Source organism: Mizuhopecten yessoensis, unplaced genomic scaffold (genome assembly GCF_002113885.1).
Source record: "Mizuhopecten yessoensis strain PY_sf001 unplaced genomic scaffold, ASM211388v2 scaffold716283, whole genome shotgun sequence".
Taxonomy (NCBI): domain Eukaryota; kingdom Metazoa; phylum Mollusca; class Bivalvia; order Pectinida; family Pectinidae; genus Mizuhopecten; species Mizuhopecten yessoensis.
Genome location: NW_018480039.1, coordinates 234,277 through 248,357, shown reverse-complemented (window position 1 = coordinate 248,357; position 14,081 = coordinate 234,277). Strand labels below are relative to the sequence as shown.

The following is a 14,081-nucleotide window of genomic DNA, read 5'->3' as shown; positions in this document are numbered from 1 at the left end:
AGTACAGAATATAAGATGCATGTACATATGTTACAATTCTCGCTTTGGCGTCACCGACACATTGTTGGTCTGCATGCTACACATACAGGTTACTAGACCTTCATTGTAAATTAACCGTCACTGATATACTTTAATGTTCATTAAAGGTAACAACATCGTCTAGCCACAAACAAATACATGTTTTGTCACTGTATTGACTTTGATATAGGATATTTTTCTTAAGCGATATAAATGAAGAAGTATTCATATGTATGAACAAAAATATGTGTACAAGTCAAGAAATGTCGAGCTTTAAATGAAATTCTATCTTTATGAAAAATAATTATATCTCAGCATAAATCAAGCAAATATCTGTCCACTTCTACTAAATGTCAATGAAATAATTAATATATAATTTATATTATTCCATTTGCACAAAGCAACCTATGATAACGTGATAACGCGATAAAAGGTACTACTGCATCAGGTATAATCGTGAAAAGAACTTTCTTGATATTTTCGAATTGACTTTCTTCTTTTTTATTTTTGTAAATTCAAGTTCATGACCTTAATAGAAATGTATGTGTGCTTCCTGTAAAAACACAATGACTAAACCTTGCTATGGCCAAAAAATGGGGAAATGTATCAGATGAAAAGCAGTTACGTAGATTTGCCACAATATAGATTTGAATAATATTAGTTACCATGACGAGCTGTCTGTAACTGTTTGTTCCGGAGATTATTTATTTGTTTCACTTCCCCATATCGACGGATTTTACAATACTGGCTATCTACAATAAAACCTGCATGCCATTCACTCGGTTTTATATGTAAAGGCGATGGTTTCAATTGTTTTTGGCAATATTTGTTCACTTTCGTTTTCATTTCGCGAAAATATTGAAGTTCTGCCATAACATCACTTTTGCTTACAGCCTCCTGCCAACGTTTCAAAAATTTCCTTTTAAAAAAATCAAACAATGCATAATCTAGAAGACACCATTTCCGGTAAAGATCTTCTTCCTCTTTTCCGACGGCTAGAGATGGTTCCGGTCGCTTTTGTACATGACTAGATACGTACAATATATGCCTCATGTCCCAATTCAGTAACCTTCTCATTAAAATCAAACTTTCCTCAAAATACTCAACAACGATAACCAAATCAAATTCTTTATCAAGTTTTCTTAAATACTTTTGAATCTGTTTTTCATCTGGTTTGACAAACAATTGGAATGGAAAGCCAAAGTCCCAAGCCATAGAATTATATAAATTGGATACTTTTTTATTTTCCCCAATTATACGTCTGTACTCGTTCGGCGCTTGCAAGAATTTAAGAATTGGTTGTTGTTTTGCGATATTTAACATGAAATGTCTGTGGTAATAATGAACAGACGAGATGAACTGTCGGAAGGGATCTCGTACTGTGGCTACGTACACAGAATCCGAGGGAAGAGTTTTCTCAAACTCACTTCTGTTGTAGCGGATATGGTTACAGAGAATGTCGTACGTTCTGTTTCTGGGTGGTGGAAGGGCCCTTGACGAGATCGGTAGGCCTGTACCCATGGGTAATGTGGTACCGTGTTGGGGTAAAACAAACACTAAGTCATGTTCAATACCGAAACGGAGGAACAGATTTTGCATGGTGCCACTTGCAACTTTATGGACCTTTAAAAAAGCGATATGTTTTACGGGACCACTATTGTATATCTGGATTTCTGCATGTTATTTCCTCCATCATACAAGACTTGATCTGTAGCCTGCACGACTGACCCTTTTGATGTTCGTGTTCGTGTTCTGTTAGTATCTCCAATTGCCAGATCCGACTTGATACTACTGTCTTGTGTTGTGTACCCACTGTGTAAATCTGAACCACCATTCCTCCCTAGCCACAAAACGATACAGAATACCAAAAACAGCACACTGAAAAACAAAGGGAAATATGATGAAAAAAATGTCACAAACAGTACCAATATGTCGGCTCCGTAGTCCTATTCAAAGGCGAAAGGCATCGCGGAATCTAAACAACGTTCTTATACTTTGTAACGCTTGGTATGCAACTTCTAAGGATGAAATAACAATCACGTTATTTAAACTTATCACATTTGTCAAAGAGTTTGGTATTTCTTGTGTTTTAACAAAAAAACTGGTGTTCACCTCATACTGTGAAGGTAATTATAGTTATTGCTCTTGTTTCTCTTTTTTTGAAGACATTGTACGGTCTTAGTGGTTTACTTTTCAGAAGAATGATTATCATCGATTGTCCAAAACTTACTGACAATAGTAAAGTACAATGTCAAAAAAATCAGAAAACATTATTAAATCCTTGTTAACATGTAAGCGTACCTGGTATTGTATAGTTTTTCAGTTTATCAATAACGAATCTAATTAAAATTATATCTACACATCGCTCCCGTTTTCTGACATGTCGCGGGAGTGATGTGTAGATATAATTTTAATTAGATTGGTCAATAACAAAATTATGGATTGGTGTCGATTATTAAACATGAGAAACAGATATGCTTGATTTGGGTTTACAACTAAGGTCATTTAAGGACGTGCTTCCACGTGAAATGTATGCGTGCTTATTGGTATGTGTGCTAAAATCAAGGTATGGCGAGGGTCTGATGCCGACTTTAGAGTGCTACCCCACTGAATACCATGCCCAAGGCACCCATCACCGTAATCCACCCGGTCACGTTATACTGGCATCGAGTAAACCAGTTGTTGCTGTAACTCTAAATGCTGAACGTTAAGCAGGGAATGACATCTACCAATTTTAAGTACTTTGGAATGTCCCGCCCTGGGACAGAACGCATTGCCTAACCCCCCTCCGAACTAGGTTGTGATAAAGCGGTACATAAGAACCTCGAATTATTATCATTATTATTATTATTTACAAATATTGCATTACTGGCAAATTTAAATTTGCGCTTATTTATTCATATATACATAGCTTTAATATATGAATTTATACATTGTACGTAATTAATTTCAAAGGCACAATCTGTCAATCAATAAACACTTGATTTCATCTCTAACGTCAACATAAATAGCACCAATAAAGGATACTATTTAACATTTAGCCCTAGAGAAACTTGTTTGTTCGACACCGAAAATTGTCATCGATTTCAGAGCTCCGTTAAACTAAACATTTTAAGCTGTTATAGTTTGCTTCACCTTAGCGATATATTTTCAATCATGTCATTAAATAGCAGAACGTAAATATGTACTATCGTTACATTAAGATGTAAAAACAACTCACCAGATTGCTGAAACGCATCGGCGCATTGTAATTCTTCTTTGATACGCCTTTGCAACGGGTGATAACTTATATGTGACTTATACCTACACGGTTAATTGTTTACGTGTATTTGTCACCGGCCGAAACTAATGGCTAGCGGCTACACTTTTTACAGGTTAATAGCATTATGCCGATAGTTTATTTTTTCTAAACTTGAACAAAGACACAAGGCGTTTCATCTCTTTTCTTTGCTTTCTAATACGTGTATATAATTTGGTCACACAAATAAGATCAGCTAGATATTCCCGGGGCGACGACCCACGTACACTTGAAAACGTATACAACTCATATACATGTATCACTTACACATATGTGTAGGACCGTGACAGTCATTTAGCATACACCACACGCACATGCCGTTGAAATTATAAAAATGTTTTTAAAAAGAAACATTTTAAACTCACATTTCCATACCATACATGTGGCGGGGCTTCGACACATTGTGTTTACATATATGTGCAATATACCCGTTTTAAACCCAAAATATCTACAAATACTGCTTATACGCACATTCCCTGTGAACACGTATATCTGGTAATGCTAATAGAAACGTATTTTAATTGAAATACGTCAAAAATATCGAATTTCAAACTATTTTGTTAACTTTTTTTATCATTATATTTTCCATGACATAAACATATATATATAAACCTGAAGAGCCCTGTGAAGGGTGAAAGCAGCTAGTTTTTTAGTCGGTCGTTAATCTTATTTTTTCTATATATATATACATATACATACAATGAACATGGGCGTCTAGAATCGCCTTTAAATAATGTACATACTGTTCAAATTATTCGATCAAGTATCAGTATTCGTCATACATATATATTAACAAATAAGTATAAATTCACATTTTTGATATAAAAATAAACTTCCGTTCCGGATAGGTGTTAATGATAACGTAATGTCGTTCTGTGGTTGGAGTGCTTCGGTCTCAAACTTTAAAGGATACCACTGAAATAAATTAAAAACGTTACATAACATGAACAGCAAATCTTCATTAATATTTAAAATAAATTACCATTATTTTACTTAGCATGAGTCTGTCAAATTTACTCTCAGTTTTTAACGTGGTTTAGCAGGATAAATAGGCTCATTGATCTATTTCTTACATTTTAATATTATATTGTGTAGCAAGTTTCAAAACAATCTTATGAATATAAAATTACAAGTTGACTATATTTCATTGACTGACATCATAAAATGTATAAAGCTCTTTAGCCTGTCGATTTAAAATCAGTACGTAAGATTTTGATTACTTTACAGACATACTAATATAATTGCCTCCTCTTGACTGTTACACTGTAAGAGTGTACATTGTTCGTACGATATGTGTTCACACAAGTTACCTCCCATTGACTGTTTATTTGTCACGTGCAGCAGGTGCGGAATGTTTCAAAATATAAAGAAGCAAAGCTTTTTGAAAATTGCTTAAGTCGAACTATCAATCGATTTGTGTTTTCCAAATATATCCTAGTCCCAACCGACACATTTCGTTTTTTTGGTTGACTCCCCGTTCTTCATATTTTGAAATATATCGTGATGGTATTGTGGTTTTCTTTGAACAACATTAATAAATCAATGCTTTGATAATATTATTTGTCTCGATAGTCGATCTTCTAATCTTCCCTATCAAAAAAACCCAACATATCTGCCATTTATTACATACCACATAACAGGCTGAAGTGTTTCAATTTCATTGCATTTGTTAAGCCCAAAATCCCGGATCCGTTAACACCAACTGTTAAGAGTATATGTGTCAGACACAGCCGGTGTAAAAATTATGTTTCTTTTAAAAGTTAGATAACGCCGATATTGTTAAACTATCCTTTTCTACGCCTGCTGAACTTATCCGTCATGAACATCAACAGTTTCGATTTGATATTAATTGTAACACAAGTTTTTTATTTACATTTCAATTGCTGCCATTCATTGATTAACACGTTTAGCTTTTGGGATTTTTACTAGCATAATTAGCGGAATAAATGAATATTTGTGTGGTATGAGACTTTACATCCATGAAAATGGTACTAGTTGCCTAAAGAAATAAAAAATATTGATGTCAATAAATGGTCAGAATATAAATAAAAAATCTGAGCTTTATGTAGGCAAGGGCAAAGGAAATGAAAAAAAGGGAAAATCCTTCTTCGTCGCTTAAATTTTACTTGATTTTGACAAATATTGTAGATATACCTAAATGGTATATCCCGTTTTTACGTTATACACAAATGGAATGGTTTCTATCAATATTAAATTTTGCGAAAATTCAAATTGTTCAAAGCGGCCGAATTGCATTGGAATTTGAATTCGGTGTTAATAGGCCAACACAAATTATATTGAACTGTAAAATAAATGGTTATGAGAATGAGCGCTCGTTGCTACAGTGTAACATGACTACATAAATAAAATGCATTTTTGAAACTACCAAATTACGGTTATGTCAAAATTAAGGATGTACACTTCTGAGAAATCAAAAATTTCCTGTATTAAACTTTTTTTCTTATATTGATTTTTGGAAAAAGGAGATAATGGCATAGTAGAAAATGCAAAAAAATATATATGTCCGTGTGTTCGTTTTTGTGCTATGATCGGTCAAAGATAACAATTTAACACAATAGGTGATTTTAGGTGAATTTTTGGGTTTTGACCATTTGCAGTACAAATTCATACAATTTCTTCCAAGTATGTTATCAGATAAGTATGAATGTTTGTAGAAATGATAAAAATATTATTTTCTTTTAAATTATGGAAGTAAAATTTCTTAATCTTATTCATTTTACTCAGAAATGCGATTTTAGTTACCCCTACCCCCTTTTTTTGATGAAAAAATGCACATTTTTTCACCATTTTTTGCAGATTAAACGCTTGATATAAAAAAAATCCTGTATTAAACTTTTTGAATCAAAAGAAAATGTGTTTCTCTTTCTAAAACAGCCACAAAAATGGGGGGTCGGTGTGCTTCTTTTTTTGTCCCATTATTATTTGTGTTATTTTTCACCTTTTTCGGGGTCAAAACTCAAAAGTGCTTCAGTTACCCTAATATGTAAAAAAATACCAATAATATATAACTTTCCACTTTTTTGCATATTATTTTAATCATATTGAACATTATAAAGTTGTACAGCAAAATTGAACCTGCTACATTTAAAAATGGTGACACAATGACAATTTAAGTGATCAATCTAGTGTAAAAAAAAATGTGAAATTTTGCCCTTTGTGAAGCGCAAGAAATTCACATAAATATACTTTTTCAAAATGGCCGTCAAATTGGTCATTTCTTTCAAATTCTTGTAAAAAAATGTTCTACACACAACAGACATCTAGTTTTTTGACATGTTTTTCAGATGTGTGTTTGCTATTAAACCTATCTTAATTTGTTAAATATTACAAAAACCCGTTACACCAGATCAAAACGAGACTTGAACGTGACTGAAACCTCAGAAGAGTACATCCTTAAGTCACCAGAATATGTTTCATTAAACAAGATCAAAAGTAACGAAGGTCTTGGTGGGACGTGATTTCTTAAGTCGTTGTAGTGCTCTCTTAAAACATTGTAAATGACATTAAATAACACATAGACACAGCAAACAACTTACGACCGACAAAAAAACAAGCTTCTTTCAACCTTCACAGGTCTCTTTCTGAAGAGCCTTGCGAAGTGTGAAAGCAGTTTATGTTTTAATCGGTCGTTAGATCTTAATTTTTCTATAAATATATAATTGTGAAAGACTGAGTTCCACCTGTTTGGCCCCTAGCAACACCGATGAGTCCTAGAAGGGCGAAACAGCTGTATGATGAGTGTGTAATTAATTCACTTTTTAACATACGGTATCTATCCTATGTTAAAGTTGCGATCACCTGTTTGTGTCTTACGTTCATCCTTACAAACTACAGTCTATTGACCATAATCGGTGACTGGTGTCCAAGCCTTAGAGAAAGATGTCGGACATCTGGGACGAAATTTTCCTTGCTCATTTACGGGTAGGTAAATCATATCCGTATTCTTATTTATTGAAACAAATTTCAAATTACTTTTCGAAACTGTAATAATCTGTAAAACTCTAAACTAACTGAAAACTGTTGGCCACTTTTAATATTCAAACTGACATTTGATTTTTTACATTTCGTTTCTTTAATTTCATCCTTTAAAACAAAATCGGCCACTCGTAGTCCCAAATTACCTCTCATGTGATAATGGGCCGTTACAATTTAATAAATAAACACAATCAAAACTGCAACACATATTTGTCAAATGACCGAATTCGGATTTTATAAATGGAAAACATGCGTCACTGTACTACCGAGAATTGCCACAACTCGGTTCGGTCTGTAAGTCGAGTCGCTACATTTTGTGGGGGATGCTTACGATCGCACGTTATCAACAGAGCTGTCAACACTGCGACACTTACTGATGACAGACACGCCGATAGGGTGGACGACCCTGATAATTATAGAACCGGGGTTATCACAGGCAAAAACATACCCAGCGCTAATGAATCAACCGTACTTTTTCAACATTGTGATGGTAATCTTCTTGTGTTAATATAAGACAGGCTGAAAAACGAAAGGAATCACAGGCGCTCAAAAATGCCCATATGAATTTGTTATATGTAAAGTTTGGAAAGTGTGCAAGTTAATTTAAAATCAGGAAAAAAGACTATATCTACGGAGAACTTTAAAATCCTCAGCAAATTTGCTAAAATACCATCAGCATATCAAAGGTAGTAAATTTTAGTACCACAATCCCACCCGTGAAGTTTCCTCAGCTGTTCGTCATCTTCACTGTATTAACTGCTTATAAACAAATACCAGCCGGTCATTACAGAGATAAATATGTATAACTGTCTAACTGGCTCCCCCTTAGGGTCTGCTTTACCGAACGAACTCCAGATTTATACATTGTGTGCACTGCCTGTTGACCTCAATGCTTTATTTTTACTAAAATAAAATGTCCAATCTATGAACCAATTGCAGTGTTCTCCTGCAGAGAGTATCTTTATATGGAAATATATATCAAATAATCATAATAGTACATATTCATGTGGTACATGTGGGAAAACTATATAAAAAATATTGCATTATATAGCAAAAGTATAAGAAAGAGTTATATAACAATTTACCTACCAGTTTCCTTTGTGTCTACTGTTTTCTTTCATTCATTCTTTTCTGCGCATGCGTTCAAGTTACACCGACAATCTTTTATCTACAACATTGATGTATATTACAAGTCGAAACTAAGACAGTACAATGAATTGAAAAAATAGCTGTATCAGCCGTTATACATTAAGTCACCGAATGCAGTCTTGAACAATTTCTCACGATACAATTTGGCGAAATAAAATACGCGGTAGTACATTACAGTGCGGAAAATAGTTGACTTTGACAGCTCATTTGTTTCCCGTCAAATCAGCTTGTCACCTGTTACAAATCTTCTGATGGATCTTACAAAACCACAGACGATATGTCATCTAAGACGTGATAGCAGCTTGAAGCTGAGGGGGCGTGACGATTGCTCCTGTGCCTCTGTCATCATTGGGGCCCTATCATTGTCCGCTTACATACTACGCACAGGGTAAAGATAGGCTAGGTTTTTGTACATTGATACGTTCCTTTTGGTATTTGTTATTTGTTTCTTAAACCATCACGAATACCGTTATTCTTGTAGGCGTTATTGTGATAACATCACATCATATATGGGTTTCCCTGTCAAATGTTGCACAACATATGAAAATACATTAATACCAGTCCATTGCTATAATTATAATAAAACGTAACAGTTAATGTTAGTGATGTGAAAAAATAGAACAAAATCTGGAATATAAATCTTATTGATATAGACGATATCCTCCTACACCAAGCATCGTAGATTTACACAGACCAGACCCCTCACACTGCAAAAGCATTAGATGTGTTCTAACTAAACATGTGCTGTCGATCATCTTAAGGACATTAACTTACTTATAAATCAGATACAGTCACTTGTCGTTGAGCTCCACCTCATTCCACATAAATCTACACCCGTGTTAAATGGAAAAGTAATGCCAGCAATAAAGATGAACAAAATCCAACGTTAAATCAATACAGGAAAAGCAATATATTTTTTATAGAAAAAGTTAAAAAAAAAAAAAAAAAAAAAAAGATATACACTACTAAAGAATATGATGAGATCCACTGAATTGAAGTTTGTGGTAAGAGTAAGTGCTGAAAACCTGTTCGATTATATTTAGAGATTTCATTGAGATGTACAGACAGGATAACACAAATCAAGGTTGTTTGTCTCAAGAAAAAGAAAATGTTTACCTACATATTTTCAATTTTTGGAGGTGACTATTGAAGCGTTTTTAGAGAGGATTCATTCCACATCTGTAATTTAATTAACATATTCATCTTTAAGAGTCATATCACATATTTGATTGATTTATAGATTGATTTTTAAGTTTATAATTGTAAATAAAGTCATATTTTTTTAATCGTTATTTTTCATTCTCCTCGTTTCATTTCGTGATCCATGCAGGCTTAGGGGTATAAATAAGTGTTTATTAACTGACTGTTGACCAGAACATCTATTGATAACAGAGACAATGTTTCCTGATAACATATAATGTGGAAGTTTTGTAGCCAATGTAGCCAATGGTACATTATCAATAATATTTGCCAATAGCCTTTTAAATTTATCAAAGTCTTTATACAATTTTAGGTCACCTGTTTCTCCACTGTACCATAGGTAAGGAGTTTTATGTCTGTTGTATTTTTTCGGATGAGACGTATTGATTTGTATTAATAAAAACTTAACAAAAGCAGCGGGCATTTTGTGACACACGTGCAAATTTTCCAACAAGTCAACTGGTCCAAATACGGTGGAAAGTTGTATGTATAAGAAGTTCACTCTGGAGTACATGAAAGGCCATGTCCACTGATAACACACTGCTGTTATCAATGAATGCCCACTCTCACTGTGTACACTGAGATAGAGACTAAATTTAACAGACAGTGGTTAACATTTATTTTAGAAATGATCCAGACTATTTATACAGAGGTGTGTGCTCCTTTTTACGCCTGTAATAAGTAAATGTGTTTGAATTAGACTTTGTAACAGATAACATAATTATATATAAATATTTGTAAAGCCATTGATATAGAGAGCTACAGGAGGCACCAATAGTTAAGACTGATAACCAACATCATCATTATATTATATACTTTACATTGTCCTAGACTGATCGTGAAGGTGTACCAATTGGATGTATACGGAAATATTTCAAAATCTATGTCATTAGAAGAAGCAGAGGATACATTAGTGCAAATAATAACTAGCCTACTAATTGATTAAATAATGTATAAATTTACTAATTCAATAACCTGTATATTCCATTTCACAAAGATATCATTGAATATAGTAGCTTATACAAATTCAAAAGGAATTGGGCAACAGGCGTAATGCCTATACAAGCCCTTTCCGGGTGTGGACAATGTACTTTATAACATATTAATTGTGAAATAATCTAAGAGCTCATGTAAAGTTATGATGGCAGAGATAATGTGTATGAACAGAAACTAGGTTAAATGTAAGTTTACTCACACTCCAGTTACTTACGATGACAGATATAATGTTTATGAACAGAAGATAAGTTAACTGAGAGTTAACTCACACATGAGTTGTCTATGATGACAGCATGACTCTTTCAGATAAGTAATTATAATATGCAAAATGTCCAGAAAATGTTGGAGGTCAAAGATCATGCATTGGCTCCGTTACAAAGGACTTTATCCGACGGCTGATACACCCATATGTAAGGGTTATTCTGGTGTTATCTTCCACTCAAATACCACACACAACCACGTCCTGGCCTATTAAACAAATCACGGATTTAAACATATATCTCCTGTTAAAAGATGTATGTGAGCAGAGAAGAATGTCCCTATCTTGACACGAACTCGCCGTAAGTGTTTATACCCTAGTGGGATATAAAAATGATGTGATAACAGATTTTCAACCGGAAACGCTAATGCCTGGTTTTGAATTTACAACTTTCTCGGTGAACTTATTGTGTTTGTTTATATATATTTGCCATGAAGATCATTCCTATTGATTTGTTTTTTAATTTGGTATGTATTTTTTCTCACAAAACATTAATAAGACGGCCTGGTTGATATTGATCATCTTTCAGTAACCATGGTTACATAATAATGCCGCTCGTAAGTTGTTCTTTCATACCTCTGTAGGTGCCTGTACGTGTTGACAACCTAACGGTCTATGGAACATGCCTCGGCGTCCGTGACAATGTGCATGATATTTTATCGAAGTTTTCATCGTGTTGCAGCCCTCTTACATCATGTAGCCTCACGCAGGAGGCCTTTTCCCTTCATTCACTCTACTCTTTCATTTTCTCCCATGCTACCATTAATTCAATCTTCCTTCTAATTCATTCCAACAATATTATTATTTAATTTACTTATATGAAATTACATATCATATCCAATAAACAAATCCTTAAATTTATATACAAATATTGAAAGTACGTACATATGTATACATGCATTTACAAAATTCCTACTGGATTAATTTTAGGTTGCTATTATTTTCTCAACCTAAAGCAAATTTATATTATCTTGCCATTCTTTTTCGAGATTAGATATGTGGTTCATATTCACAAAATTATATCATGACTAAAATGACATAAAAATGGATAATCCTTATTCCTCCAAAGATTGAATATTTCTTCAGATTAAGTATGTTTCGATATTGAGACCGTACAATGAATTGTCATTTGTAAACAATGAATATGAATGCATAAAGAATATCATATAATAACAACATGTTATGAAGATGTTCACATGTTATGCCTGACTTATATGCAGAGAGCGAGATTATATGACCGGATGGTTAGTTTGTTGGGTGGTTTATATTTCTTGAATTGACATACCGGGCTCACCACATATTAGCCCTACCGCTCGCCCGCCAGTTCTGGGTAGGGCACTCATAGGGACTTTAGTGACAAAACACTTTATTTACACAAACATATGATAATTGAAAGGTAGATAGCAGTAAATAACAGATAAGAGCAATCCTTAACATTAAACGATACTGAGGAAATAAGAACGTAAGATGACAAATCATGTTAAACAAAGTTCAGTTATAATAATAAAAAATAAATTTATATAAAATTCGTGACAATATTTTGATGTAAGTTTTATGTGAAGTTTGGTCTTTCTCCCTTTTAGCGAGCTCTGTCAATTGAAGGAGCTCTGACAAGCGAACTGATAAGAGCTCGCGCGCGTCTATCGCCTACTCAGTCTGTCGTTTGTAACCTACAGAAGGTGGACCAACTCTGCATAAAGTTTCAGAGTTTTAACTGAAAGTCGGTGCTGAGTGATACACTAACGTCTGTGCTTTTATCAATTTTCTCTTTTGTTTGGATTTTCATCGAAAAAGTGTTTCCTTGGATCTTTGTGAGCCGTGAAGTAAGAATATCAGTGAGTGTTTCTTTGTCATGGTTATTAATGTTATTAATTATATTTTGATATGCATGAGGAAAAGACAACTCTTTGGAAATAAGTCTGATATACCAGATGATTATAGATGCCAATGTCAGTTCAATTTACTCTTTTAAATGCCCTGTTCAATTAGTTTATTTTTAGATTAATATGTTGATTAATGGTTTGTAATGGATTTATTGAATTCAATTTGTTGATTAGAAGAGGACTTTGAGAATATCGACTAGATACTTTCGCGTATTTCGGTATAAGTATACAACTCCGTTGACAATATGATAAAACCATCGGGTCTCTCAGTGTTACAGGTAAAATGTACCATGGTTAAAGTGACTCTTTCAATATATGATAAAAAGGGGATTATCAAAGCTAATTTCGTCACCTGAATGGCTCTTAATGCTAAACTTAGAACTTCCGTAAGGGATACAGATCCATTGATCTCTCCTTTAGCCTAGTTGCACAAGCCATTGAATCAAGACCCCATGTAGGACTACACTAAAAGTTGCCTACTTGAAAGTTTTACAAAGTTCAGTTCGTATGTTTTTTGCAATCTTATATTCAACCATAATGTGTTTTGATACATTACGATACATTAAAACCACATTTTAAAGTACTGTATATATAAATCTTTTGCATTAATACAATGTCTACTGTGTTATTATAAACGGTAAGCTGAGTTATTTAGTACTACAGTATAAATTGAATAGTTCTGTACTGAATACTGATATTAAAACTGTATACAGAGTTATATATCCAGTATACAGATACTGTATGCAGATCTTTATACTTTACACATAGTTATGTACACTGCATACCGAGTGAGTTTATACTATCTGCTGTATATATGGCTATCCAATACAATTTACAGAGTTATTCTTTTCCTATGTTTATGGCTATACATATTGTATACTGTAATATTGTGTACTGTTTGCTATGTTATTATGTAATGTATAACGGGTTTCTAGTATTATATACAGTATACTGGGTTTTTTTTACTGTAGACCTAAAATTGGGTCCTGAAGAGTAGTTTCGAAGTTTACATTGTAACGGTTAAGGCAAGTATTTGAAAAGCAAATTGCATCAAGGCTATTTTGGAAATTGTTGTGATAGAATGAATCCGTTACAACAACAAACTAATGAAGGATTACACAAAACGATTGAATTTGTTTCACGGAAAAATCAGGATAATAACTCTTTTAATCTATTTCATTGAAGTGATATGGCTGCGCCTCATTCGTTACAATGTTGGCAGCATTTTGGGATTTCTCAGGTAAATGTGTTTACCTTTTCAATCGTACAATACTTGGCTTAT

The 14,081-nt window shown here is 33.6% G+C and overlaps 1 protein-coding gene across 1 annotated transcript; it reads right to left on the bottom strand.

Annotated features, from left to right (window-relative positions):
- Positions 1–675: 675 nt before the first annotated feature.
- LOC110442597 (galactose-3-O-sulfotransferase 2-like) lies at positions 676–1,698 on the bottom strand (the record flags this gene model as incomplete). The annotated part of the gene is made up of 1 exon (XM_021486280.1): positions 676–1,698. A coding segment is annotated over one exon (1,023 nt), but the record flags the coding sequence as incomplete, so codon positions are not given.
- Positions 1,699–14,081: the final 12,383 nt, after the last annotated feature.